This window comes from Lepisosteus oculatus, chromosome 2 (genome assembly GCF_040954835.1).
Source record: "Lepisosteus oculatus isolate fLepOcu1 chromosome 2, fLepOcu1.hap2, whole genome shotgun sequence".
Taxonomy (NCBI): domain Eukaryota; kingdom Metazoa; phylum Chordata; class Actinopteri; order Semionotiformes; family Lepisosteidae; genus Lepisosteus; species Lepisosteus oculatus.
In genome coordinates, this window is record NC_090697.1 from 57,621,988 (window position 1) to 57,649,488 (window position 27,501).

The following is a 27,501-nucleotide window of genomic DNA, read 5'->3' on the forward strand; positions in this document are numbered from 1 at the left end:
ACAACTTGCTTTAACTTTGAAACTTCTTGATTGCATGGAAACACCATAACGTTTAAGTGTCAGAGCATCATTGTTTCTTTTTTAACTAACACACTTTTTGGAAAAGGGCAGATTGTCTTGTGCTTCAAACAGTCAGAACAATAAAATTCCAGAGGAAGTTTGAAATATTGCAACTAAGCTCATTACAAAGATAATGCAGTAGGTATTGGAAAGATAAAGGTTGGCTGCTAGCACACATTAGAGTGAAGCCTTTTAAACCCTGTCTTTGAACAAAATTAATAATTTACCCCATGAAAAGAAGGGCATCTTTGCCTTACAATAATTTATTTATTACTATGTTCAATTTCCAGTTGACCTTTAAGAAGAACAAATTCAAAAAAAGTAAATCCGAATACTGAAAATCTGCTCTGTTTTCTAATCGAGGTGAATTCACTATAAATCCAATATCCCAGTCTGTATTTTTTACAACCAATCTGTGCAGCTCCCTTTGCTGAAGGAAAATTGATTAAAATAGGACTCAGAAGTCCTGATTTGTAAAGTTTCTCAACTTAGAGCTTAAACTTTCTGAAAATGTGAAAAATACAGTACAGTATGTCTGAATCTTGAGAGATAACTTATAACATAATTAGAATTATAGGCAGAATATATGGTCACTAATTCTATTTGCAGAATAAGTATTTTAATTTGCAAGCATTGAAATGATAAGCCTTGACAAAGGTAGAACTGCAAATTCGGTATGATGTCCTTTTGTAGCGTTCTTCTGGTTACATTAGTGGTTTACAACCTCCTTGGAAGTGGGAAATTTCTGAATTTTTCCCAGTGACCATTTGCCTTGCAGATTACTTTTCACTGCAGCCTTTTGAATGTTATTTTTATGTGTGTACTGTATACTGTATGCAGTATGCAACGACATTGCCATTGATGTCGGAAGGGACGAACTGTGGAATGGCAGGAGAGCAAAAAAAGACCCTATGTGTAGCAGCGGGATCGGGGTTAGCCTGGGATCAGCTGTTCAAGAAATGCTGTATAGAAACCTATGCCCTCAGGCCACAGACGTGGGGCGACCTGGTGCTAGGCGGGTCTCAGGGTATCCGAACCCCAGTGCTGAGCAAGGAGGAAAGCGTGACCTGGAAATATATACCCCCAGACAAAGACACACCGGAAGGACAAACAAAGCACAGGAAACTAGGGACAAGACAGAGTAGGGCATGAGGAAAATAAATCACTCTATTGCACTTGAACTGTACTCAAGTAGTTGTAGTCATTCTGTGTTAGAATCATCAAATGCAGTGTGCATTTATACCATGCAATTTACACTCCTTAACTTCAGTATTTTGATTTGGCTGTACAGTATATGTTTGTTGATTAACATACTTTTTCATTATTGTTTACACTTTTTTTTCCAATTAGCCAGCCATGTCCCACATTAGATTCTATTGTGCTCATTCTCATTGACTAGCAGTAGAACGAGCTAGCATTGATGCAGCATCAGTAACGTCACCTTCCAACATGTCTCTCAGCACTGGTTGCCACAGATACCAATTAACAAGAGACCTGGACCACCTGAAGACAATTTTTCGACCATGCTCATTTCAGGTGCTTCAGAATGTAAATACTCAGATCTGACAGAGCCTGGGGCTCTGTGACAGAGCTTCTGTCACTTAGCCCTTCAAGAATTTCAGTATGTCCCATTTTTCTTACAACTGTCCCCTGAGATTTCTTACAAAATCTCCATTTTGCTTGCTATGCTTCTCTGCTGACTCGGCTTGGATCCTGTTTGTTTTCCTACAACTTGGGCTTAGACTCTCCCCTTGTGATTTATTCATGTCTTCCTGGACTAAATCCTCACTTTGCTAGACCCTGACTACTCTCTAGAAGCCTTCACTGTGCTTTAGCTTTAAGAGACTGATCATCGGCTTTGACCTCAGCCGGCTCGACCCTTATCTTGGACTGTGTTTCCTCATTTCCTCATAGCCACAGCACACTTGCTGCCTGTGCGTTCCCTGTGTGTGTTCTGCCTGTAGAGTTCCCTGTCTGAGCGTACAGTTGTTTCATCTGACTCTTGCCCAGCACATGGGTTAACTCTATGTCTCAAAGATCTGCTTTTAGTCCCAACAAGCAGCGGGATCATTACAGGCTCCTATTAAGATCATAAAAATATAATAAAGTTTGCAAATGAGAGGAGGCCATAAGGCCCATCTACAGTACCTCATTTGGTTGCTAGCAGCTAATTAATCTATCTATCTGTAGAATCTATCTGTAATTAATTAATCACATTCAGCAGTTTCAGAAGCTAGGGTATCACCTCCAATCACTTTGAATATTTGAATCTGATTTCCTTACAAGTCTAAGAAAGGTTGCATTATTTTAGTTTGTCAGAGTAGGACATTCCTTTAAGGATATCTACAGATTGTTCACAATTAGAAACTAACAATTTTTGCCAGAAAAACTCTTTAACTTTTAAAAGCTTGCTGTTTCAGTAATAGGTGCTGCCTGTCAGTGTAAGATGTTGGAAACAATAAAAAAAAGCTCTGTGGACATTGAGATCTTTATAAGGTAAAATGTCTAGCTTTAAAACTTACAATGTTAAGGTATGTACAGTATTATGTTGATTATGATAAAAAAAAGATAGTAACTAGAATTTTTCCTGTTTCGCATTATCATTATGCCTACAGTACACTTTAATTTTCCAAGTACTGTTTACTTGTTCTTACCTTATCCCCCCTTGCAAAACCTGTGGTTTTCTTTTATATTCAGAAAATTGCTTATGGTTTGCATGGACAAAGCATGTGTTTGTATATACAGTACTCTATATCAAGCAGAGTACATCTGTCAATAACTGCCATGCAGAATCTCTGCTAGTGTTCCAGACTAATATGGTGAGTTATTTTGCTGCTGTTTTGATCTATAAAATCAGAGACTTGTTGTATCTTTCATACTATGTTATTTATGTTGTTCTTAGCATTAATAACATAGTATGAAAGATACAACAAGACCGTTAAACGTAAAGTTTACTATCCAAACAAAAGAGCCTGTTAAAATTCAAAATTTCCATTCCATTTCTAGCACATTATTGAGCTGAATTAACATAATTGCACTATTATTTAAAAAGAAATAGGAAATTGCATTTCTGAAAGTCACATTTGTACCATGGAGGATATCACAAAAATGAAGACAGATTACGGAGAGCACATTGATTAAAAATGTTTTCAGAAAAATAAATCCAAATTTTGATTGCTCCTAAAATATCTGTGTTAATAATATTGTGGGAAAAGGATTTTCATGACTTATGCTTGCCTTCATAGCAGGTTTCACAAAAGTTCTTTTAATACGTTATTGGTTCATGTCACCTGAAACATTCAGATAAGTTGGAAAAAATAAAGGCTTTGAGCATATCTTACAATGCAGTTAAATCCCTTTTGTTTTTCTTGGTTAACTCAGAATCCAGTAACATAATATGTGGCTGTGTAAAATGGTTTGTACTGGAACACGTTGATTGAGTGGTAAGAGTTATGGGCAAATTTTAATCATGGAGAACAAATTTTCCATTAAGATGTCAAACAGAGAATTACCATCATGTAACTTGGCTGAAATGTAGTTAGTTCAAACACAAGTTCTCTGGTGTTTTCAAAGCTCTATGGGGAAATCATTGTTTCATTAGTTCCTTTATAAAGTAAAGCATTACTGGATTTAAACAGTATAGAAAATACATTTTTTATGTTTTGAGTAAACTTGCAACAGATTTTATGTATTAGCATTGTGATGTTGATGATGACGGCTGGGGTTGCAGTCCTCATACAGTTCATCCTAAAAGCAGGTCTCAAGACAAAACATACTCACAATCAAGGATTATATTCTAAAAGGCGTAGCTATTTTATAAAGAAAAATTCTAGCTAATGAGTAGAGCATCTCTCTCTTATAGTTCTCAGCTCAATAACAAAAATAATTTGCCATCTTTCAAGAAAAAGCATATTTAGTTCACTTTCTGCTCACAGTCCAAACTTCTTATGTTGGGCATTTCTTAATTTTACTTCCTCAAATTCAGGTGCACTTTATTTTCAAGTCCATGTTGCTTCATTATTTTTTCTTTCTCGCTCATCTAAAGTTTAACAGCATGTTATTACACCATATATCTTCCAAATAGCTCATTTATTTGGTCCTCTATATTACTCCAATCTTTGACAGCCTTTTGAGTATCTTTCCACCTCAGCTCATAGCATTTCCAGTTAGGGGAGGGTCTCTCTCCAAGGGTTTGGCAATCAACTTATATTGTCTGGAACAGGGTGTGCACCTGTGAGCTGGTGGGCCAGTGTGGGGCAGTGTGGGTCACAATTCCTCCCAGAAGTCAGTAAGAGGCTGATCAACTCTTATAGGAAAAATTTAATTCAAGTTATTGCAGCTAAAGGGCCACCGCACAGTATGTTACTGATTCAAGGGCTGCACTTACAGTATACTATATGTTCACACAAAGATTTCACAGAATTTTTTAATACTGACTTATTTATTAATAATTACAAATGACAAAATAGAATTTTCCGCATGTTAGTTTGATGTACTATTGGGACTAAGTAAATATTTTAAACCATTTAATCTAAGGGGGGTGTACTTTTTCACCACACTGTAGATAATATTCAGAACATGTCAAACAGCTAGCATTTATCATTTAATGTAGACATATGTATGTATATTTTAATGTAATGTATAATTAAAGGTGTAAGACATTGAGCTGTAGGAAACTGAAAATGATTCATGCATTTACTGTATGTTGACAAACTGTCTTTCACTTCTAGACAGCATAGGGAAAGGATAAGAAAGGCAAGCAAAATGTTAAAATGTGTAATAAAAAATAATTTAAATCAAGGAACACTGTTGAAATTATACAATAACTTAAAAAGACCTAATTTAGAATATTGTGTTCAATTTTGATTACCATCTTACAACAACAATATTGTTTCACTGGAACTCAAAGAAATTTAAGGAAGAGCAGAAGTACATTCAAAACAGAAATTTTCATTCTGAACTTTAATAAAATATTTTTTTTATAAAAGAAACACGACCAGCAAGTACAACTCCTAAGTATTTTGTTTTAATAAAGTCAATTCAGTTTTAACCTCTTCAGGTAAATTAAACATAGAAAATTGCTTGAAGGAGCAATTGGCAGACAAGTGTCTCTTGGTGAGATGTTTGTTTTTGTATAATTAGACATTCATAAAATAGATGTGAACTTCCTGTCAACCAGTTTTGATTTCACTTCAGTGTTTGGAGTCTGTACTCAAAAGTCAAAAAAGAAAACCAAACCACTTTCCATTAAAGAAAAGCAGGTGATTTGAAATCAAAATAAAATTAAAATTCAGGTAAAAAAGCATAGCACAGACATTTGGCATACCAAAGTCAATTGCATTTGGATTTTGCGCTTGGAATATACAGAAGAAGAAAAATAATAATACCTTTCAAAGACCACACTGAAATGATTGTCAGTGAAATCCCCAACAAGCTACAAAAGGCAGAGGTAAAGGTATCAAAATCCACAATTTGTTGAAATCTGAGACAAAATAGTTAAATGGGATACTTTGCAAGATGTAGACCTTTCATCAGCATAAGAACTCAGAAGTATGATTAGAATTTGCTCAGAAGTATAAAGTATAAGGGAGAAGGTTTAATGGACAAATCTGACTGGAAACGTTATGTGTGGAAAAAGAAAAAGAAAGGAACCACAGATTTTCCTAAGAGCATCACATAATACAGTATGTGACAAATGGTGGAAGTGATGTCAAGGCCTGGTCATGCATGGTCATCTTTATCGATGATGTAACTAATGACGGCAGCAGAAAAAAATAATAATTTTACAAAAAAATGTTTTCTATATGGAAGAAAATTATTTATACATTTGTACCAAAGCATATAACCAATGCAGGCAAGGTGTTTTCGGGGGAAAAGACTGATCAAATCAAGCTCCAGATTTCAATTCAATTGAGCATTTATTTTACATACTGATGAAAAGACTGAGGTCAGAACACCCGAAGAATAGACAAGAACTTAAATGGCTGCAGCAAATGCTTAGCAAAGTGTCTCAAGTGATTACTTAAAAGGGTTGCTGACTTCTACACTCTGACATTTGGAGTGTATGTGTCTGAATATTTATAATCACCTGAAATCACTGGATTGAATATAGAGTATATTTTTGTTCCAAAATGACCAAACGTATGCATGGAATTACCCCCCCAAAATAAAATGAACACCATTTTGTACCTAAAGTGCAAAAATAAGTTTGTTGTCCTAACTGTTTTGTTGGACAGTGTACAGTATATAATGTATTTTAGATCTTTTAGGATGAAAAAATGCTATATTTTTGTTTTCTTCAGTATCTGCTGTATACAGTTACACAGCCAGAGAACCAGAAACCAGAAACATCTAAAAGGCCTATCATTGTGCTTCCTGTATATAATCAAAGATAGTAAACACAGTTTTTTCACCCCTATAAAGGCTTGTCAGCCTGATATACAGCAGTTAACTTTGACCAGCAAAACTGGTGCATATATTTAAACAGTAGTTATACTTAAGTAATAAGTGATTTCTTGCCTAAAAAAAGTTATTTGAAAAAAATCATTTCACACCTTTGTAGATTAAAATTCTGTAAAGATGAAAACATATTGTATTTATGTCTTCACTTTCAATATTTAGAACTAGATGTATTGATTCGATCTACCTTAAATGTTTAATTGAATAATATTACATTAATGCATTACACTTAAACTGGAAAAATTTTCTTATCAAGCAATGTTATACTTGTATGCAATACAGTTTGCTTTTTGTGGCACTGTGGCTCGTTGTGTAGCTCGCTTGTTTGCTGTCCGTGAGAGTCTGGGTTCAAATCCGCCGTATGAAGTGCAATCGCTGAAGATCTGGGTTCAGGACCGCGGACTGCAGAGACTTTTTATAGCCAGCAGCCATATCACCCAGCAACTCACAACTGGCAACCCACTGAAGCTAAGCAGATGTGAGCCTGGTCAGTACCTGGATGGGAGAACTACTGGGAAAAACTAAGGTTGTTGCTGGAAGAGGTGTTAATGGGGCCAGCAGGGGGTGCTCACCCTGCGGTCCATGTGGGTCCTGATGCCCCAGTATAGTGAAGGGGACACTATACTGTAAAAGGTGCCGTTCTTCGGATGTGACGTAACACCAAGGTCTTGACTCTCTGTGGTCATTAAAAATCCCAGGGTGTTTCTCAAAAAGAGTAGGGGTGTAACCCCGGTGTCCTGGACAAATTTCCCATTGGCCCTTACCTGTCATGGCCCCCTTATAATCCCCATTGGCTTCATTACTCTGCTCTCCTCCTCACTGATAGCTGATGTGTGGTGAGCATTCTGGCACACTATGGCTGCTGTCGCATCATCCAGGTGGATGCTGCACATTGGTGGTGGTGGAGGGGAGTCCCCATTGCCTGTAAAGCGCTTTGAGTGGAGTATCCAGAAAATGCTTTATAAGTGTAAGCAATTATTATTATTAGTATTATTATTATTAGTATTATTATTATTACTTAGATTGTAAAACTATTTCTTGTTTTATTCCTTTTTTGATAAATATTATCATTTATTCTAGCATACAAACAGTAATTCAGGCTAATACTTTAGAGGTCTCAGATACTACTGTAGATGTTAAAAGTTGTTGTAGCTCATTTTCACAAATTCCTGATTTTTATTCTCAGATTAATGACTGCTTTAACAGTTTTTATATGTTCATTTGGGGATAAATTAATAACATTCAAGATAGCTTTCAAATACACATTGCTTTCCTTGACAAAGCTAGAAGGGATACATACAGAAGAAACTGTAAGAAACTACAGGATAATTTGTTGCAAATATTTAATTGACAATCTATTAGCTACAGTATGTTCAAAGAGAAAACAAAAATGCAAGCCATTAGTTATTTTTATATTAGAATTTGAATGAGTAAAATTATTAACCTTTAAAATTATTAATCTCTACCTTTTACAGTGCCTTGCGAAAGTATTCGGCCCCCTTGAACTTTTCAACCTTTTGCCACATTTCAGGCTTCAAACATAAAGATATAAATTTTTTATTTTATGTGAAGAATCACCAACAAGTGGGACACAATTGTGAAGTGGAACGAAATCTATTGGATTTTTGAAACTTTTTTAACTAATAAAAAAATGAAAAGTGGGGCGTGCAAAATTATTCGGCCCCTTTACTTTCAGTGCAGCAAACTCACTCCAGAAGTTCAGCGAGGATCTCTGAATGATCCAATGTTGTCCTAAATGACTGATGGTGATAAATAGAATCCACCTGTGTGTAATCAAGTCTCTGTATAAATGCACCTGCTCTGTGATAGTCTCAAGGTTCTGTTGAAAGTGCAGAGAGCATCATGAAGACCAAGGAACACACCAGGCAGGTCCGTAATACTGTTGTGGAGAAGTTTAAAGCCGGATTTGGATACAAAAAGATTTCCCAAGCTTCAAACATCCCAAGGAGCACTGTGCAAGCGATCATCTTGAAATGGAAGGAGTATCAGACCACTGCAAATCTACCAAGACCTGGCCGTCCCTCTAAACTTTCAGCTCAGACAAGGAGAAGACTGATCAGAGATGCAGCCAAGAGGCCCATGATCACTCTGGATGAACTGCAGAGAACTACAGCTGAGGTGGGAGAGTCTGTCCATAGGACAACAATCAGTCTTACACTGCACAAATCTGGCCTTTATGGAAGAGTGGCAAGAAGAAAGCCATTTCTCAAAGATATCCATAAAAAGTCTCGTCTAAAGTTTGCCACAAGCCACCTGGGAGACACCCCAAACATGTGGAAGAAGGTGCTCTGGTCAGATGAAACCAAAATCGAACTTTTTGGCCACAATGCAAAACGATATGTTTGGCATAAAAGCAACACAGCTCATCACCCTCAACACACCATCCCCACTGTCAAACATGGTGGTGGCAGCATCATGGTTTGGGCCTGCTTTTCTTCAGCAGGGACAGGGAAGATGGTTAAAATTGAGGGGAAGATGGATGCAGCCAAATACAGGACCATTCTGGATGAAAACCTGTTGGAGTCTGCAAAAGACCTGAAACTGGGACGGAGATTTATCTTCCAACAAGACAATGATCCCAAACATACAGCAAAATCTACAAAGGAATGGTTCACAAATAAACGTATCCAGGTGTTTGAATGGCCAAGTCAAAGTCCAGACCTGAATCCAATCGAGAATCTGTGGAAAGAGCTGAAAACTGCTGTTCACAAACGCTCTCCATCCAACCTCACTGAGCTCGAGCTGTTTTGCAAGGAAGAATGGGCAAGAATTTCAGTCTCTCGATGTGCAAAACTGATAGAGACATACCCCAAGCGACTTGCAGCTGTAATCGCAGCAAAAGGTGGCTCTACAAAGTATTAACACAAGGGGGCCGAATAATTTTGCACGCCCCACTTTTCATTTTTTTATTAGTTAAAAAAGTTTCAAAAATCCAATAGATTTCGTTCCACTTCACAATTGTGTCCCACTTGTTGGTGATTCTTCACATAAATTAAAAAATTTATATCTTTATGTTTGAAGCCTGAAATGTGGCAAAAGGTTGAAAAGTTCAAGGGGGCCGAATACTTTCGCAAGGCACTGTATATTATATGTACTGTGCCTTGCTTTCCCTATGTATTCAGAAGTACAATTCTTTGGTGGTACTGTATCTACTGTAGTTACAGACATTTAATAAGTTTATCCTGATAGATGTGTACTTTGTAGCACGCAAATTATGATTTTAGCTTAATGGATATGTAGTGAGAAAAACTATTTAGGTTTTTGTAGACTCTGCTCACTTTGAATTTAATACTGCTAAATTATATTGTAAATTTGATTTCTTAGAAACTGACCTGTATAAATAACAGTAAAATGTGTTACAATGATTGAGTGTACTACTGGAGGCTTTGTCAATAGCTGTAACATATAGAAACATCCTATAACTCCTTAGTGCATCTGAGATAACTAAACCTTTTACATGTATTGGTGGGGGCTGTGTGGAGTCGGGATTAGGACTCTGGTCACACAAACTTCAGGTTTACCCCCATTGTTCCTGTCCTCCTTCTGTACAAAGCGATGTCCTGATTTGTCGAAACTCACCCTGCAATGAAATGGCATCCTTTTTCTGGGGGAGGAGGATACATTTTAATTTTCTCTCTGCCTTTTGCCAAGAAATTCAGGATATCCTCTTTTCTGAATATTCTCCACGTTCTAATATGGGCTGTGTGTCTAAGAATATATATTGCAGCTCTTTTATTTTAGAAAAACAGACATTATCAATAACTGGACAATCTGTAAAAATATCACACACGTCAATCAATAGTGTATAAACACTACATTTGAAAAACCCTTTTTGATTGATTTTCTTACAAATCAAACAAAGCATAATGTAGAAATGTCGGAATATATGCAAAGATATGTGCCACTCCAAAAAGATTCCCCACTGTACTGTATCTGCACAACGTTAACGCACCACAGTAAAAAAGTCCACCTAATCATCAAAACATGTAAATGATTGAGTGGTTTCAGCAAATTGCAAATTATGTATGGGTCCTGACGGGAAGCATTTCAAGCAGAATTTAACAGTATCTATTCTGTTATGTTAACTAGGTTAATAAGCCTGGCAGATCTGTCTGTTATGTTATTGCTTCAGTAAACTCCAGTGTTTTGCCCATAATGGCAAAATTTTAATCACATTCTGTTGTAAGTGTTCTAGCAGTGACATTTCAACATATTTTCCAGAATGCGTTACTATACCTATAATTTAGAAATTAAGTTAAAATTAAGTAGGAGTTGTATTTAAAATTCCTTAAAAGTTGTTTTGCACAGCAAAAGAAACATCTGATCATGAAATAAATATTCAAAATTATATTCAGATGCTCCTTGGCTTTCAATTACAGTAAAATGTACTATAGTCCATTTATATAAATGTGTTGTCCACGCATAAAGAAAACTTTCTGTATCTACTGTAACACCTTGTAATGAGGCTTTGTCTTCCAATGATCCATGTTCCACCACATATTCCTAAGCAGAATTATTTATCCGTTATGCATTGCATCTGTCCACAACCTTACAGCTCTACAAACCTGCCTAATGGGATCAGTTATTTGACATTGCTTGACGCCTAATATTTTTCAATTGATATATATATATAAATTATGTATACAGTATGAGTTGAAAAACATACAATAATTCATTTAGCTTTCAAAATAAGGTTGCAGTTGTTTCCCTAGTAAATAATCATCCAAGCACTGGTTTTCAAAATATGAAGTATAACAGTACAGGCTGACCATTGTTCTGCATTTTTACAGAGACATATATCCCTAATACAACTAGCACAAATTGCGCCTTCACTGGATCCCATTTAAACAAATGCTATATTTAGCTTTCTGAATATTAGACATTTGTTTATCTTTATAACCTCTCATGATTTAAAATATCACAGCTGTGATTATTGGAAATATTCATCCATCCATTTTCTAGCTCTAACTTTTCTAGCTTTCTAACCACTTTAACCAATACAGGGTTGCTGGGTGCCAGAACCAATCCCAGCAAGCAATTGGCACAAGGCAGGATACACCCCGGACAGGACACCAATCCATCGCAGAGACATAAACATGCACACTCACACTAGAGTCAATTTTCCTAGAATGAAATTATTAGTATGTGTCTGGACTTTGGGAGGAAACTCAGGCAAACAAGGGGAGAACATCCAAACTCCACACAGACAGCATCAGAGGAATTGAACTAGGGTCCCATTATTGCAAGGCAGCAATGCTAACCACTGCACTATAATGCTGGCCCCCATACTTTCTATATATTTTTTCAGTGTTATAGTGAACCTAATGTTTAAAAATATGTATTATATATATATTATAATAGTAACTAGAAACTGCAATTAACATTCCAAAAATCTGATCAATCTCTTATGTTTAAACACATACAAATTAAGTATACTTTATGGACTGTATTCAACACTGACCTATTCTTTTGAAATAAACCAGTTCCTACCGCTTGTTTACAAAAAGAATAAAAATATTATTTCCCTGGAAAGCCAACTTTTAGACACACAAAACAAATAATTTTCCTATGATTTACTGTAAATGAAAGGTAAAGCATGGACAAGTATTATAGTACATAGGAACAAGTAATAGGTTTATTCCATGCTGAAAAAAGAAGAAAGAGAACACAACGTTTCGGCCGTGGAGCCTTCTTCAGGTTTCACACCTGAAGAAGGCTCCACGGCCGAAACGTTGTGTTCTCTTTCTTTTTTTCAGCATGGAATAAACCTATTACTTGTTCCTTTGCAGCCTACGCATGCTGACGCAGCTACCCACCTGAACTATTATAGTACATATACTTGTACACAGTTATATACCTACCTTAAACCTTATGCATATTTTATTATTTTACACTGCAGCATTGGAGATCCCTTGATAAAAATATTAGCCTATATACAGATAGTAAATGTCAGGAGTCCACTTTTGCTGCTTACAATAGTGATGCATGTAACACTAATAAAGTAAAAGCAATTTAAACTTCATAATTTTAAAGCAATATATGTTTGTGTATGTTTGCATAATACATTTAATCTTTTGCAAATACACAGATTTTTCCTCATGTCTGTAACAGTACCAGTTGTATTGTAAAAATTTAAAGTAAAACCCTACCATTTTCTTTATGGGGAATGGCAAAAATTTAAAATAATCTGACCTGAATATTTCTGAGAGATGGGTGGTGTCTTTGGGCCAGCAAAGAACATGAAATCTATACAAGAGAAACCACCATGACACCCTGCTGCATTCTCACTGTGAATTCCATCCAAAAACATCATCACAGTAGTTAATAAACTAAACCCAAAGACAGATCCTAACAAACCATGATTTCATCTTTCCTTCAAAAGTTATTCATTCAAAAAAATTAGACAAAATGCCAGAAGAGATGGATAAAATAATGTATCCTATGGTAGATGTACAGTGAGTTATCCTGCCTAATTGCTTTTGTGATTTTTTCCAGGTACTATCACTACTTGTACACTTACTACCTACCAGCAAGCCTTCTCAGCATGGTGGATCAGATGGCCAACTGTGAAGACATCCTAATGAATTTCCTGGTGTCAGCAGTCACCAAACTTCCACCAATAAAAGTGACACAGAAAAAGCAGTATAAGGAAACAATGATGCAGCAGGTACAAATATTGATTGCATTCTTTAAGATTCATTTCACCATCTAGCAAATTCCATATTCTAGTTTTCTCTCTTTTTTGAATATGCACGTTCAGGAGTGTTTATTAAAACAGTGGTTAACAGGATGTTGATAATGAGAACCTTTAAATATAAAACATAACTATGTTCAGTTGGTCTGTACATGTTAATTACTGACAATCGAAAGGAAACCCAAACAGGCTGAATCACACTTAGAATAAGGAAATAAACTAGGAAATATTGAACTCTAGGCAACTCTATTTACCTAGTAAATGTCAAACAAAAATCCACCTAAACACAGTATCACAAACACAAATAGCAAACACTAATTGCTCATTAGGAATTTTCATAATGCTTTTGTTTAAAGTGCAACATACAGTTTGTCCAGCTGTTTCAAGCAATAATAAAAAAGTCTACAGTATATACTGTATACTCTGTGTATGTGCTGTAGGCTTGGTTTCTATAGCAATTGTTTTAATTTCCTTTGTTTTAATTTTTCTTTTTTCATTTCTAAAGCATCTAGATTTCTTCCGTACTTTCCCAGAGAGTCCCAGAGAGTTCAAGTTAATGCTTAAAGTTCATTGTTTAAAAAAACACATTATAGCATTATAATAGTAATTTACAATTGATTCTTAGCTTAAGAATGTTAGCCATACAGAATGAAAATAAGCATGTGAGTGAACAGGATATTGGACCTATCTAGCTCATTTAATTTTTGGTAGCCTATTAAATTGATCTGAGGCTTTTATGCAGCTATTTCTTGAAAGAAAGTATGGTATTAGTTTCAATAACACAGCTGCGTAGCTACTTCTAGACTCCTAGACTACTAGATAGTTTCTGCTTATCCATTTGGTGGAGATGATCAGTGTATTTATAGATTTTGAATACTTTAATCGTTTCACGTCATGGTCTTTTATGTCCAAGGCCAAAGAAAAGTTACTGTATATAGATTCTCGCTGTAAAATATTCTTTTGAGCTCATGAATCTACAGTACATAGTTCAGCAATCTTTTCTATGTATCTCTTACTGTGGTGACCTGTACTGGATACCAAGTTCTTTCTTAGTTGTGCATATTACAATTCGAATTTTAGATTCCATGATTAAATATTACCCTTTTAGTTATATATCTTAGTCATATATCCTACAGCCTTTTTATTGCACATTGTATAGAGTATGAATATTATGTGCCAACTTTGACATTGTATGTAGCTTCACTAAGAAGAGTTTTTTTTTCTGGAAGTATCATTTTTCAGTTTTGTTTTTATAGTTTGTGATTTTGTTAGCTACAAGTAACTCTCTGCAATTGTCATCTCCCAGGAGTTTGTCCACTCTTGAATTTTGTTTACATCTTTTTTAAAATTTGCAGTTTCTACAGTTTGCTAATCATTCTATATTTTGGATCATCTACTGAGTATACCACAAGCTAGATTATTAATGCTGTATAAAGAGGAAGTCTGGTGGCTCTGTGGCTAGGGATCTGCACCCATAGCTGGAAGGTTGCCAGTTCATATCCTGTGGCTGGCACAGGAATCCTACACCTCTAAGAGCTGAGCAAGGCCCTTAACCCCAACTGCTCCAGGGGTGCTGTATAAATGGCTGACCCTAAGCTTCTCTCCCTCTCTGTGTATCTCATGGAGAGCAAGCTGGGTTATGTGAAAAGATAAGTTCCTTATTGAAGAAATTGTATATGGCCAATGAAGTGATCTTATCTTATCTCTTAAAAAAGAGCAGTGCACTATAAAGACAAAAGAGCACTACTAATACAGATCACTTTAGTACATCTAATTGCAATATATCACTAGAATCTGACTATTCATCCCTATGTTTTCTGTTAACCACATCTGAATTCAAATACACTACATACATTTCCTTGAATGCCTGACATGCCTCAATAAAGTTTGAGAATCGATCTTTGATTATCAAAACCTTTCTGAAAATCGAAATATACTACATCATATGCTGTGGTTATGTTCATAATTGCTGTTGCTTGATAAAATAAATTTAGCAAAATAGTAAAGCAACCCTTTCTAAATCCATGCTGACAGTACCAAAGAATCTTGTCATTTACATGATATGATGCTCTAATTTAGTACTTAAGTTTCCCATTTTTTTTCTCTGAGATATTCAGTCCATCTGTGCTTTTGCTGTTGAAACACTGAAAAAAATTTCTAATATTATATCAATAATCTTTTCTCTCACTCCTTCCAACATTCTTTTGTATCAGTTCTTTTATTTCAGTAAACATATTTTCTGCAGTAATTATGTTATGAACTGTTTTTTTTCTTAAGTGGTTAATTATAAATACATTGAATTTATATTAACAGATATATTAACCAGCTGAGCCGCTGCTTTATAAAGTTATACAGTATATATATAATAGGATTTGTTTGCTTATGATGTCAGGAAACACAGGAATTAATCTGGGCTACAAGCAGACTATGTTAATTGACTGATGACTCTTTCCAGTCATTCTCTACTAATCTCATACTGTATACAGTGTGTCTCGTGTCCCATTATACTTTTATGCTTGTTTCATTCGTTCATAGTCGGCTTTCCTCAATTTTTATCTGTGTTTTGGATTATAACTATGCAAATTTTACAACATATTTACTCTTAAACCATGTGTTCCCTAACAGTTCTCTCATCTCTGTTTTCCTCATTCTATCTTGAAAACACTAGATCAATATAGGCATTGACTTTTGTAAATTGTCTGACAAAATGAGTAAGAAAGCAATCATTTGACATCTCTACCATTTCCATCTCTGCAGCTGATATTCCTGTTGGTTTTTCACAGTCTATGTGAGGAATGTTGACACTTCCCAAGAAAATTGATTCTCTCTTTACACATACATCCCTGATTTCATTAATACAGTAACTTAATTCCTTTTATTTTTTACCGTCATTGCTGATATTCATGCTTAAGCATATAATTACCTGGTTCTTTGACATTTTATTTTTCTCAGGGGTTTTTATGTTTTACTCCTGATGCATCTCCCCTTGCTGATTTTCTTTAAATTCTCTTCCCTTCCATTCTAGTCTAGAAACTGCTTTGTACGTCCATTCCCCAAAAAGAGTGGTACCCATCTTGTTTATATGCTGTCCTTCGTGTGTGTAATTATAGTCTTTTCTTTGAAAGGGTTCCCATTGATATACTGTAGAAAGCTGAAGCCTTCTTCAGAGAATCATGTCTTCAGCCATGAGTTGAGTTTAATTAACATTTATCAACCTTTCCAGTTGTTCACCTTTAAATGTTGTACAGTAGGTTTTAAGTTTGTTTCCAAGGTCTTGGACAACAATAGCCATCTCATGCTGTTGTTGCATACTGTTGTTAACTCTGAATCCTTGATGCAGAGGTCTTGAGAATAGTCTTCAACAACTACTACCTGTTTTGTATGGGGCTGACTCTGTTTGAAATGTTGACACTGGTGTCTGATTTTCAGCATCTGTGATGGTTGTGTTCTGGTGAGCTGCTGCCTTGACTTTTGGTTTTATTGTTTCCACATCATAGATTAAAACATATTTGTTTGAAATTGTTGTGAAATTGTTAGGATAGGCTTCTGTATTTTATTTCCTTTGACTTCCAGGGGCTATCTTTTACATTCTGTTTTGCTGTAGTTTTGTTCTGACAGGAACTGACAAATCCAACTCATGGTGCTGGATCGGATAGAGTAGCTCTATCTCAAATGCATTTGCAGAACTGAATTTCTGGGCAGTTTTAACAGATGTTTAAGCTGTTGTTTAAACTAAAAGAAATTCCAGTATTTCTATATATTACACAAGGTACAAGGTGGAGATGTAGGGGTTTTGAGAGAATTTACTGGCACAATGTTTATACCTTGTGTAACAATAAATCTTGTGAGCTTACTTTGGCTATAAGGAATTAGTTGGCACACATAATACATTTATTGATATACACATAAAACAATGTTTACATAAAAACATTCAGGGTAAATACATGAGAGTCGGCAGCTCGTTACGTGAATAATCAAGCGATGGCAAGTAGGAAGAAGAGATACATCAAAACAAGGATAATGCGTTTAGTATACCATTGGTTACACTTTCAAGTCAGATTTATTAACATAATCAACATTCAGATGCTCATATGTAAATGCTACTTAAATTAATTAAATTTATATCAACATGTGTTAACAAAACAATTGATTTCTCAAGGGCAGTCATGATGAATATTGAAGTATACTCATCCAGAACCATGGATTCATAGCTCCTGTGCAGAAGGATGGAGAAACAGCTGACTGGGTCCATCACAATGCTGTCCAATGCATGCTCTGCAGCCTTAGGCAGCTTGAGGTATCAGGGAGAGACATCTGCTGTAGCCTAGCACTGACAGTCGATTCCCTCAAATGAATTGTCCAGGTCAGCGCTGAGATGAATAGGGTGTTTAGTCAGTGCAAGTCACACAATAAGGAGAGAAACTCGGTTTGCTCCTGGCATAGTGACTCCTGCTGAATAAGGCTATATTCAAGCATAGTAGTTCAGGTGGGTAGCTGCGTCAGCATGCGTAGGCTGCAAAGGAAAGCAATAGGTTTATTCCATGCTGAAAAAAAGAAGAAAGAAAACATGTTTCGGCCGTGGAGCCTTCTTCAGGTGTCACACCGAAACGTTGTGTTTTCTTTAATCTTTTTTTCAGTATGGAATAAACCTATTGCTTGTTCCTATATTCAAGCATGTCAACAAAAGTCCAACCGTATTGCTCCGCTGAAGATATGGATGCATGGTGGTTGCTAACTGGTCATGAGGTCCTGCAGCAGACTACACATCGAGCAGAATTCTGTCTTAGCGTATAGTACAGGCTCACTTACTGGGAGAAAAAAAGTTTAAGTCCCAAAGAAAATATGGTCGTGACTGGGCAAGAATTTCACAAGGTGGAGAGGGTTCCCACGCCCTGCAGATGATTGACCATGTCTTGTGACTTTTAAGATTGTGTTCAGATGCGCCTATGCTATCTGCTAGACATCCAGGCACCAGCAGTCGGCATCCATCTTTGGGAGTATTGATACTGGATCTGGACAGTCCTGAAGATGTTCAGTACAGCCCAAAAGATGCTTATCCAAAAGATAAACTCATCACTCTTACTTACCCACATGCAAAGACCAATAAATAATAAACCTTGTCCGTACAAAGGCTTATTATTAAGTGATTTTTAATTTATAAATAATGTTGGTTATTATTCTGGTCAATAATTCTGATATTTTTAAATTATTTTTAATCTACATTTGTTTGAATGGAGTCACTCTATCCCATTATAACTGTCAACCTATCATCTCCACTTGTGACACTTTAGCCTGAATACTAGCCACTAACAATCACCAAACTGTATTTCTTGTACTTAATTTAGAAATGAAACAGCATTAAATTGCAAACATGCAACTATAGAACTATGCTCTTTAAAAAGGATATTTAAAATATGGGGGGGGGGGGGGCAGTCTTATGAGACCATTGGTTGAAGAGCTCCCTTCATATATTAAGGACACTAACCACGCTCTCCAACTTTTTAAGGATTTCCATTTTCAGGGACCAGATTGTTTCATGCACACACTGGACAAATGCACAGTGCTTGATCTAGCTACCACACTCTACTACCTCTTACAGAATTGGTCCGCACGTTGAATGCCTTCTCGTTCAATAGCCTTTTTTAACAGCAGGTCAGTGGGCACCAGAATGGGACCCAGCTATGCTTTTTTTTTTTGGCTGGTAGAAGAATGCCTGTTTGCTTCCTATACCGTCTTTATCCCTGACCTTCTGTAGACGATACGTCAATGACTGTATCAGTGCTGCCACAAGCTCTAACGACTGGCTTGAGCATTTCCTGCATTATTTCACTAACTTCCACCCATCCCTCAAGTATACAGTTCATATATCTTCCACTACTCTTCCATTTCTGGACAGAAACCTATGCATTAACCATCCTCCTACTTCTGTCTGTTACAAAGCCACAGATTCACACAGCTATCTCCTGTTCAGTTCATTCCACCCTAAAAACTCTCTCCCTTTTTCACAGTTCCTCAGGTTCCAACAACTTTGCAGTGGTGACATGGATTTCCTGACTCACAACTGCATTCCATTGGTGCTTCCCTACCACCCTAACACCCTTTCTGTTCCCATGAACATTAATGACCACTTTTTCAGGTTACAGCATGATCCCTCCACTGGTACCCTCTTTTCTGACCACCCACTGCCCCATCATCTCATATCGCCGACCATCTTATCTGCACAACCTTCTTTTTTACAGGTGGGTAGCTGCGTCAGCATGCGTAGGCTGCAAAGAAACAAGTAATAGGTTTATTCCATGCTGAAAAAAAGAAGAAAGAGAACACAACGTTTCGGCCGTGGAGCCTTCTTCAGGTGTGAGAGAGACAGGGCATGGCTTCTTTTTTACAGCTCCCTTGACCGCCCACAGCAATTATCCACACCAGTCACTTTCTCCAGCAACGGAACTTGCAGTATCACCTGTTAATATATCACATTCAAGGCCCCTCTGGACAATTCCAGATCACCCAGATGACATCATGTATTTCCAGCAACCTTATTTACTGCATCGCTTGCAGAAAATGCCCAGCTATTTACATTGGGGAAATGGGAAGGAGACTGGAAGATTGTTTCAGGGAACATGTCAGAGCTGTGAGGATCAAAGATCTCTCCAAGCCCATTTCACCTTTAATGGCCATGATCATACCGACCTCGCCGTCTGCGTCCTCACAGAGGGGTTCAGAACTCCTATTGCACCAAAATTGTCCTGAAACTAGGATCACACCTTCTCTTAACGACGTCTTTCCTTCTAATCATCTCTATTCATTTGCAAGTTTTGATTTCACATCTCTATTCCAATTCTTCCAGAGTGTTGATAGTTCTTATCTCATGCTCCCTGCCTCCTCTCCTCTACCCTGTGTTTTGATCTCCCTTGCTTTATTAGCTGCTGGTTTCCCTCTCTCTCACACACACCTGATGAAGTCTCCACAGCCAAAACATTTTGGCTCTTTTCTTTTCTTTTCATCATGGAATAAACTGTTACCTGATTCTTTGCAGCCTATTCATGATCATGCAGTTACCTACTTGAACTTATTTAAATTTTGTATACTGTATACAACATACAAAAGGATTTGCATTCATACAGCATAAAACCCAAAACCAAGTGTAAAATATATTGTATTATGCAATCATGCCTTATTTCTCTGCAAGTGCTGAAATTCAATAGTTGTTGGGAACAGCATGATATAGAATCCCAATTCTAAAAGTAATAATAATGCACACAAACTGAGGGTTAGAACTCTTTGGACACCTGGAAAGCTTTGTTAAATGCACCCCAGAAATGGAAAAATTGGCATAAACTACTTATTTCTAGGAAAATTTCAAAAACCTTCATGAAAGAGACAAATTATATTTCAGAAAAATGTTCCTCTCTGCCTTAAATCACATCTGTACAGTTTGTCCTTCAGTCATTCTGTTTTAGTATGTTGCCCATAATGTTGAACATTATTCTTATCAAAACCTAATCATTTCCATTGCATTTATAAGTCACTAGCAGTCTTCTTTTTCATTTTCCTGCCAACCATTCTTTAATGTTTAGTCTTTCAAACAACCTGTTACCTCATTCAATTTTGGACATCTTTTTATACACGTTTATTTAAAAAATATATTTTTTAATCTTTTTCTTATGAACTTCCTTAAGATTCCCCTTGTTAAATGTACACTTTTTTTACAGACTTGTCATTTATTAAGAGGGTGTGTTGTGGATATGTGCACAAACATGTTTTATGTCTGTAACGAAAGCGTTCTTTCCGGACCCTATGCAGACGACACGATCCTGGGTTGAGTGAGAAACACAGGGGAAAATGGCATGCAGGATACGGGGATGAAAACCGGGGGCGTGTCCTTGGTGTGCTGGTGGTCGGGGGAGGTGTGGCCAAGGCGAACAATCCAGAGAGGAATCAAAAGGGGAATCCACGATGGAGCGAAAGTCCAAAGCCGGGCAGTCCATCCAAGACAAACAGGATAAAAACAGGAACCGAGTCACGGTCCATCCTAGACAGACGATTAAAAACAGGAACCGGCACGGGAATGGGAACAAATACAGCCACTTAAAAGCATAACGGGGCCAGGCGCTTACAGGTCCCGGACTCACCTGGTATGGAAACCAGAGCTGAGCAAGGAATAATGTCAGTGTCTGGCTTTTAAGGGGGGCTGGAAGGAGGCTGGAACAAGGGGCAGGTGCACAAAATCAGGTCCGAAGTGAAAGAGCCGGAGCGCCCTTAAGGGGAAGGGACTACAATCGTGACAATGTCCTTTCTTGGAATGATTCTCTCTTAGTTACTCTATATTCCTCTTGAATATTGTTTCACACTGTTCATTGGTTTATATCTGAGTTAATTCAGGTTATTTAAACTTTCTAAAGTCTCCTAACCTGTGTGGATATTAAGGTGAGACATTTCTGAGGGGTGTGTGAGCCTTCATTTGTTGGCAATTCCTCATGATTGAGAATAGTTGTCTTTTATTAACCTAAAGTTGACTAGAAAGACCAATACAGGATACAATTTTTGTTATGCCACATACATCATCATCAGGTTACTGGCATTGAATTACTCATGTTCAGTTAGTTTTCATTTTTTATAATTGAAAATGAAAATTATTTACACATCTGGTAAATCAGCTACACTTCAGAAGGCTGTTATGAAATGCAATATGGCTCTCCAATATGCTGAAAATAGTTTAAGGTCAATGACACACCTTTCTGTGACTCCTGTTTGGACCTAAAAGACCTTTGTCAAGTCAGAAAATGCTAAGTAGGGAGGTCGATGATGTACCCAACATCTGTCCTAAATTTGACAGGCTGTAAAAACCATTTCCACTGTGCCTCTTGAGATTCTGACCCTGCATTGGGAGGGTCAATGAGAACATCTTCAGCAGGACAACAGGAGCATCATTCCAAGAAAGGATCATTTAGGAGAAAACCTTTAATGATTGTACGTTGGGGCTGAAAGATGTCCATGCACAACTTTTTATTGTAGAGAAACCATTGATTCACCAGCTTTCACACCAATCTTCACAACACGTTACCTTGATCCAAATGGCATAGAGGCAATAGTAATTGGAGGTTTCATTCTGCTGCCACCTTCATCCACCATAAGAGGGGTTGAGTAATTCCAGCTAATTTTCTGTTGCCTGGTTTGTTGTTGAGGACTTGGTTGCCAGAGCCCTGTTTGCTGAGGAATTTGAAACGTATAGTTCGGAACATTTGGAGTAAAATTCATTCACTGTCAGTGAATATTAACACTATTCAAGACTATGGTGATCCTAATCAGGACCAGTCATCCTGCCTAGATCTCCTCAAGAGCAACCTGGAAAATCATCCAGTTCTATGTGGAAGTAACGACCAAACATCATAAAAGCTGATGTGAGATAAACAGTTAATAAACTTTAAGAGTTAATAAACAGTTGCACAAAATGTCTCGTTGAGGTCTTTGCTACTAAAGAAGGTGCCACCAGCCTACTTAATGTACATGTTTACATATTTATTCATATTTATAGCCAGCAGCCATATCACCCAGCAACTCACAACTGGCAACCCACTGAAGCTAAGCAGATGTGATCCTGGTCAGTACCTGGATGGGAGACCTCCTGGGAAAAACTAAGGTTGCTGCTGGAAGAGGTGTTAGTGGGGCCAGCAGGGGTTGCTCACCCTGCGGTCCATGTGGGTCCTAATGCCCCAGCATAGTGACGGGGACACTATACTGTAAACAGGTGCCGTCCTTCAGATGAGACGTAAAACCGAGGTCCTGACTCTCTGTGGTCATTAAAAATCCCAGGGCGCTTCTCGAAAAGAGTAGGGGTGTAACCCCGGTGTCCTGGCCAAATTTCCAATTGGCCCTTACCAATCATGGCCTTCTAACAATCCCCCTCTATGAATTGACTACATTACTCTGCTCTCCTCCCCACTGATAGCTGATGTGGGGTGAGCGTTCTGGCGCACTATGGCTGCCGTCGGATCATCCAGGTGGATGCTCCACATTGGTGGTGGTGGAGGGGAGTCCCCATTACCTGTAAAGTGCTTTGAGTGGAGTGTCCAGAAAAGCGCTATATAAGTTTAAGCAATTATTATTATTATTATTATTATTCATACTGTATACATATGTTTATTTATTTATTATTCGGATAGGACTTTTGGATAATTTGTTAACTGAATAATCCAAATACAATACTGTACTGTATATCATATGTTCAATCGAGTCCTCCTAATCTTTTAATAAGACTTTCTTAAGATCTAATTGTGTTTTAACTTTAAAATGAATGATAATATAGACATTATCAGTGGTTTACTTTTTCACTGAATTATAAATAAAATTGTTTGACCTTTTTTCACAAGCCTTTTCGGTACGATTTCAGTATGATGTAGGTGACCCCACAGTTTCTCCTGCCAACATGCAGTATAAATGTACAAGAAGTTCATCATATAGCCTATTAAAGACTCTTAGAATAAAAGCCATCTTAATCTGGTTTAGGGATGAAGAGATTAATTCATCCCTAAAGAAGAGATTAATTCTGATAGCAGTGGCTCGGGCAGTTCTGTGACATGCATCTGGCCTGATCGATGGTTGGGCCAGGGGCAAACTGATGAGTCTATACATCAGTGTGTTGATTAATGTCCTAATTGTCAAAGCCACTTTAAGAGTCTACTTTCATCTTTTCTTCTTGTCTTGTATTATTACATTACACATTCCCTGTAGCAATATCTGCATTACCTTTAGTAGCAGGGCTTTAAAGACTATACATATGTGGGGTAGGGTCAATTTCAAAATAAATAAACTGTACTGTGTTGTTCTTTGTTATTTGAAAAGCTGCCAGTGAAACAAAGAATTTGACTAGTGGGAAAACTCTTTTCAGTTTAAATTAAGCTATTAGTTCTGAAACAAGTGTTTATTCTATTGCAAATTGATGCTTGGGTTATTTTAATATTAGTTAAGTTTTTTACTTACATGAAATTCATCAGATTGCATGTGATTTAATTTTAATTTGTCACAAAAACAAAAAGCTGGTTACCTATGGTAGAAGTTGTAGTTACAACAACAGCATACTGTATCATTTTAGAGTAAACATAAAAGGTTTCACATTCTCTATAGTAAGTAAACCTGCATTAGTGCATCTCTCATGTCAGCACATGTGTCTCAACTCTGTCCTCTGGGTTTGTCTTCAGGGCTCCAAGACGTCACGCTGGGCTGATCCTGACCACTTTGCCCAGCGGCAGGCCTGCATGAACTCCTTCAGCAGCTGGTTCGGGTTCATGCCCTTGTTGCACTCACAAATGAGACTGGATCCTGTGCTGTTCAAGGACCAGGTGTCCATCCTGAGAAAGAAGTACAGGGACATTGAGAAGCTTTAGAAGGAGGGAATGGATTTGTTTTAATGCTGGGATACAAATGAAAGATCAGCCCATTTTTTAGTAGAGTTTGAAATGTTGCTTGGTTGCCTCAACTATCATGATCTACTCTTACTTGACCTGTATATTATAGTTTATTACAAATATGCAACAACTGACCATTTTCTAATAATTGTGGTCTGGGTACTGATTATCCAGGAAACATTGTACAATGTGTGGTACCTGTGAGTTGGATTCCAAGGAATTGTGGTAGATTAATCATGATCATTAACATTGAACAGATTGCTGTGATTATCAGCCTCCTTTAAAGAAAATCCATTTGGATATAACTTGTTACATCTTGAAGGCAAAAGAAAAGATCTCGCCACTGATGCCTTCAAAGCATCCTTCCATTTTCTTGCAGAATTATGGAGAAAAAACACAGAAGAATGCAATGGAAGAGTCGATAAAACCTGGAAAAGAAGTACTTCAGCATTGTATCTGTTGCTTTTATATGGTTTCATTACTGGGGCTTCCAAATGAGAAATCCATTTTTGGCTGCTCTACTTTCCTTTATGCTTTATTGCCAAAAACAGTTCCTGATAAACATGTTAAGGTGGTGGGTACGTAGTTTTTCTGGCTCAAAACTGTGATCACTAATTGTTTCTCTGTGACTGATGAGTCAGTGTTACAAAAATAAGTTTCTAGGATTATGGGAAGAATATGATACAAATAACCTTTTTTGTTGTTTTTGTCTTTGTCCACAATACATTTACACAGTGTAGAACCTCCAAAACAAGGGTGATAATATCTAAACTAAATCTATACAAGGGGTCATACTTAACTGTAAAATCTTGTAAAACTTTGCTGGACATAAAATTGTTGTTCTTTTAAAGTGAACAACATTAATTATTACCTTAAATTTAGTGGAAATGTATAAACAAAAGGTTTTTCATCTGGCATTTAGGATCCACTTGTGCTTTGGGTTTGTTCCATCTTCTCTCTTACTTATTTATGCTCATCAATTGATATTTGAACTGTTTTTTATTATTTTGTTTTATTGGTTATTGGTTTATTGGTTTTGCAATATTCTGTTTTATGTGTATTTCTTACTTGTCAGATATTCCTCAACCTTTTATAAATAAATGATTGCACCCCAATAAGCTATCTAAACATTTCTTGTTAAGTTACCAATTGGTGATGTCCTGACAAATTCACTGTATCAGATACCTGAATCATAAATGTTACTCAATTGCACATGCTCAGCAGATTAATTTCCAAAAACCTAATTTTTGCCTAATTTCTGAAGCAGTTAAAACCTAAATGGTAGTAGTTACAGTAGTAACTGAAGACAATTTACAAAAAAACATGGGAGACAAGTCAGTGGGTCTCTTTTTTCAATATTTAAATGGGCCTTTGTATATCCAATACATGTATGTTGATATATGTTTTATCTGCTTTTTAAATAAAAGAAAAATATTTCTTATGTGAAGTCACATAATGCATTCACATACTGTAACTCAATTCTGGATACGCTGAACAGTATGAACCTCCTGAAATGTGATTTTTAAGGAAAACATAATTGTTTTCATTTTATACTGTTTGGTGCCATGGAATACAAGTCAAACGAATGAAACACCAGGATATCACAGTCATATTCTTCTTTCGCTCCACCTATGTTTGTAGTTAGTACATTAAGCAGTTTGCATACATTAATTACAGATGATTACTCTGCAGTTAATGACTAAAAGATACAGTACACTATTAAAATGATGGTGTCTAAGAACCGTGTAAGAAAGCAGTCTTTATTGGGCTGAAACCTGGGAAAAATCACAAGTGTGTTAAACTAAACAAATAATGAGCTCAATTAAGTAAGAGCTCAGGTGGAACAACATCCCTGGGACACTTTGAGGACTGGTGATTGACAGACTTGAGCCAGGTAATTTAGTAAGATAATAGCCATGCTTGCTGACCGTCACAGTGTTTCTTGTGCAGTGTTTCTGATTGCCCACCCCTCTCCTGAATAACAGTTAATGAAAGAGATTTATGTAAAAAAAATATTTTTGTTAATCAGACTTTTATGAATTTCTTTGTATTTTGAGAAATTAGAGATATTCTGTTGTAAGTCATCTGTTGAAGAGAAAGGCATAGAAAACCAACAGTTAAAAGTTAGAGGCAGCAACTTGGGAGCCTTGCTTATTTAGCGTTTGTGATGATGTAAAGGGATTTCTGAAAAACAGCTCCTTGTTACAGTGACTTTCTCTGAACATTAAAGGTTTGTCTTCACTTCACCATGCTGATGTTATCATGGTATTGTCAGGTAGTTTTTATTGCTTGTGCTTTAGACATTACAGTAATTGTACAAACTCCACACAACAAAGGAGACTCATCTAGCATTTCCTTTCCTCAAGAGAATAAGAAAAAGTGAATCACTTTATTTCTTTCAAAATCTTCTTCTGTACATTTCAGTTAAGGTTAATTATTGAGGTTTTCAAGTACACCAAATGTACTGTTTGACAATTAATACCTTTTAAGTCCTAAAAAAAGAGTTACACACTTTATAGTAAATATACTGTGGACCATTCTCAATGTTTTGAGTGTACTCAAGAAACTTTATTTTAATTTTATGTAACAGTAAAAAAAATGTATTTTTTAATTAATGTTTTACGTTCAGTTAAAACATGTTTATTAGGTAATTTAAAAATGTGACACCAATTGACTAAATGAGACAGGTAGTTTTAGACAGGAGTTAAATCCACTGATAGCTACCCTGTTATTCCACAACTTGTGAGAGTACAGTTATCACTGTGATCTTCCACATACAGAAAATGCAGAAAACAGAGAAAATAATTTTAAAGCCTTCTTATTTCAATACAAAACAATACAAAACATTAAACTTAATTTTATATA

General features: G+C 36.6%; 1 protein-coding gene across 1 annotated transcript in view; it reads left to right on the forward strand.

Moving 5' to 3' along the window:
• Positions 1 to 26,882, forward strand: part of LOC102698389 (exostosin-1-like) — a 396,583-nt gene extending 369,701 nt beyond the window's left edge. Inside the window, exons 11-12 of the mRNA XM_006625674.3 lie at positions 13,036 to 13,207; positions 24,430 to 26,882. Of these exons, the coding sequence (XP_006625737.1) occupies positions 13,036 to 13,207; positions 24,430 to 24,615 (358 nt within the window). The 3' untranslated portion in view covers positions 24,616 to 26,882. The remainder of the gene's footprint in view (positions 1 to 13,035; positions 13,208 to 24,429) is intronic.
• The last annotated feature ends 619 nt before the right edge of the window (positions 26,883 to 27,501 follow it).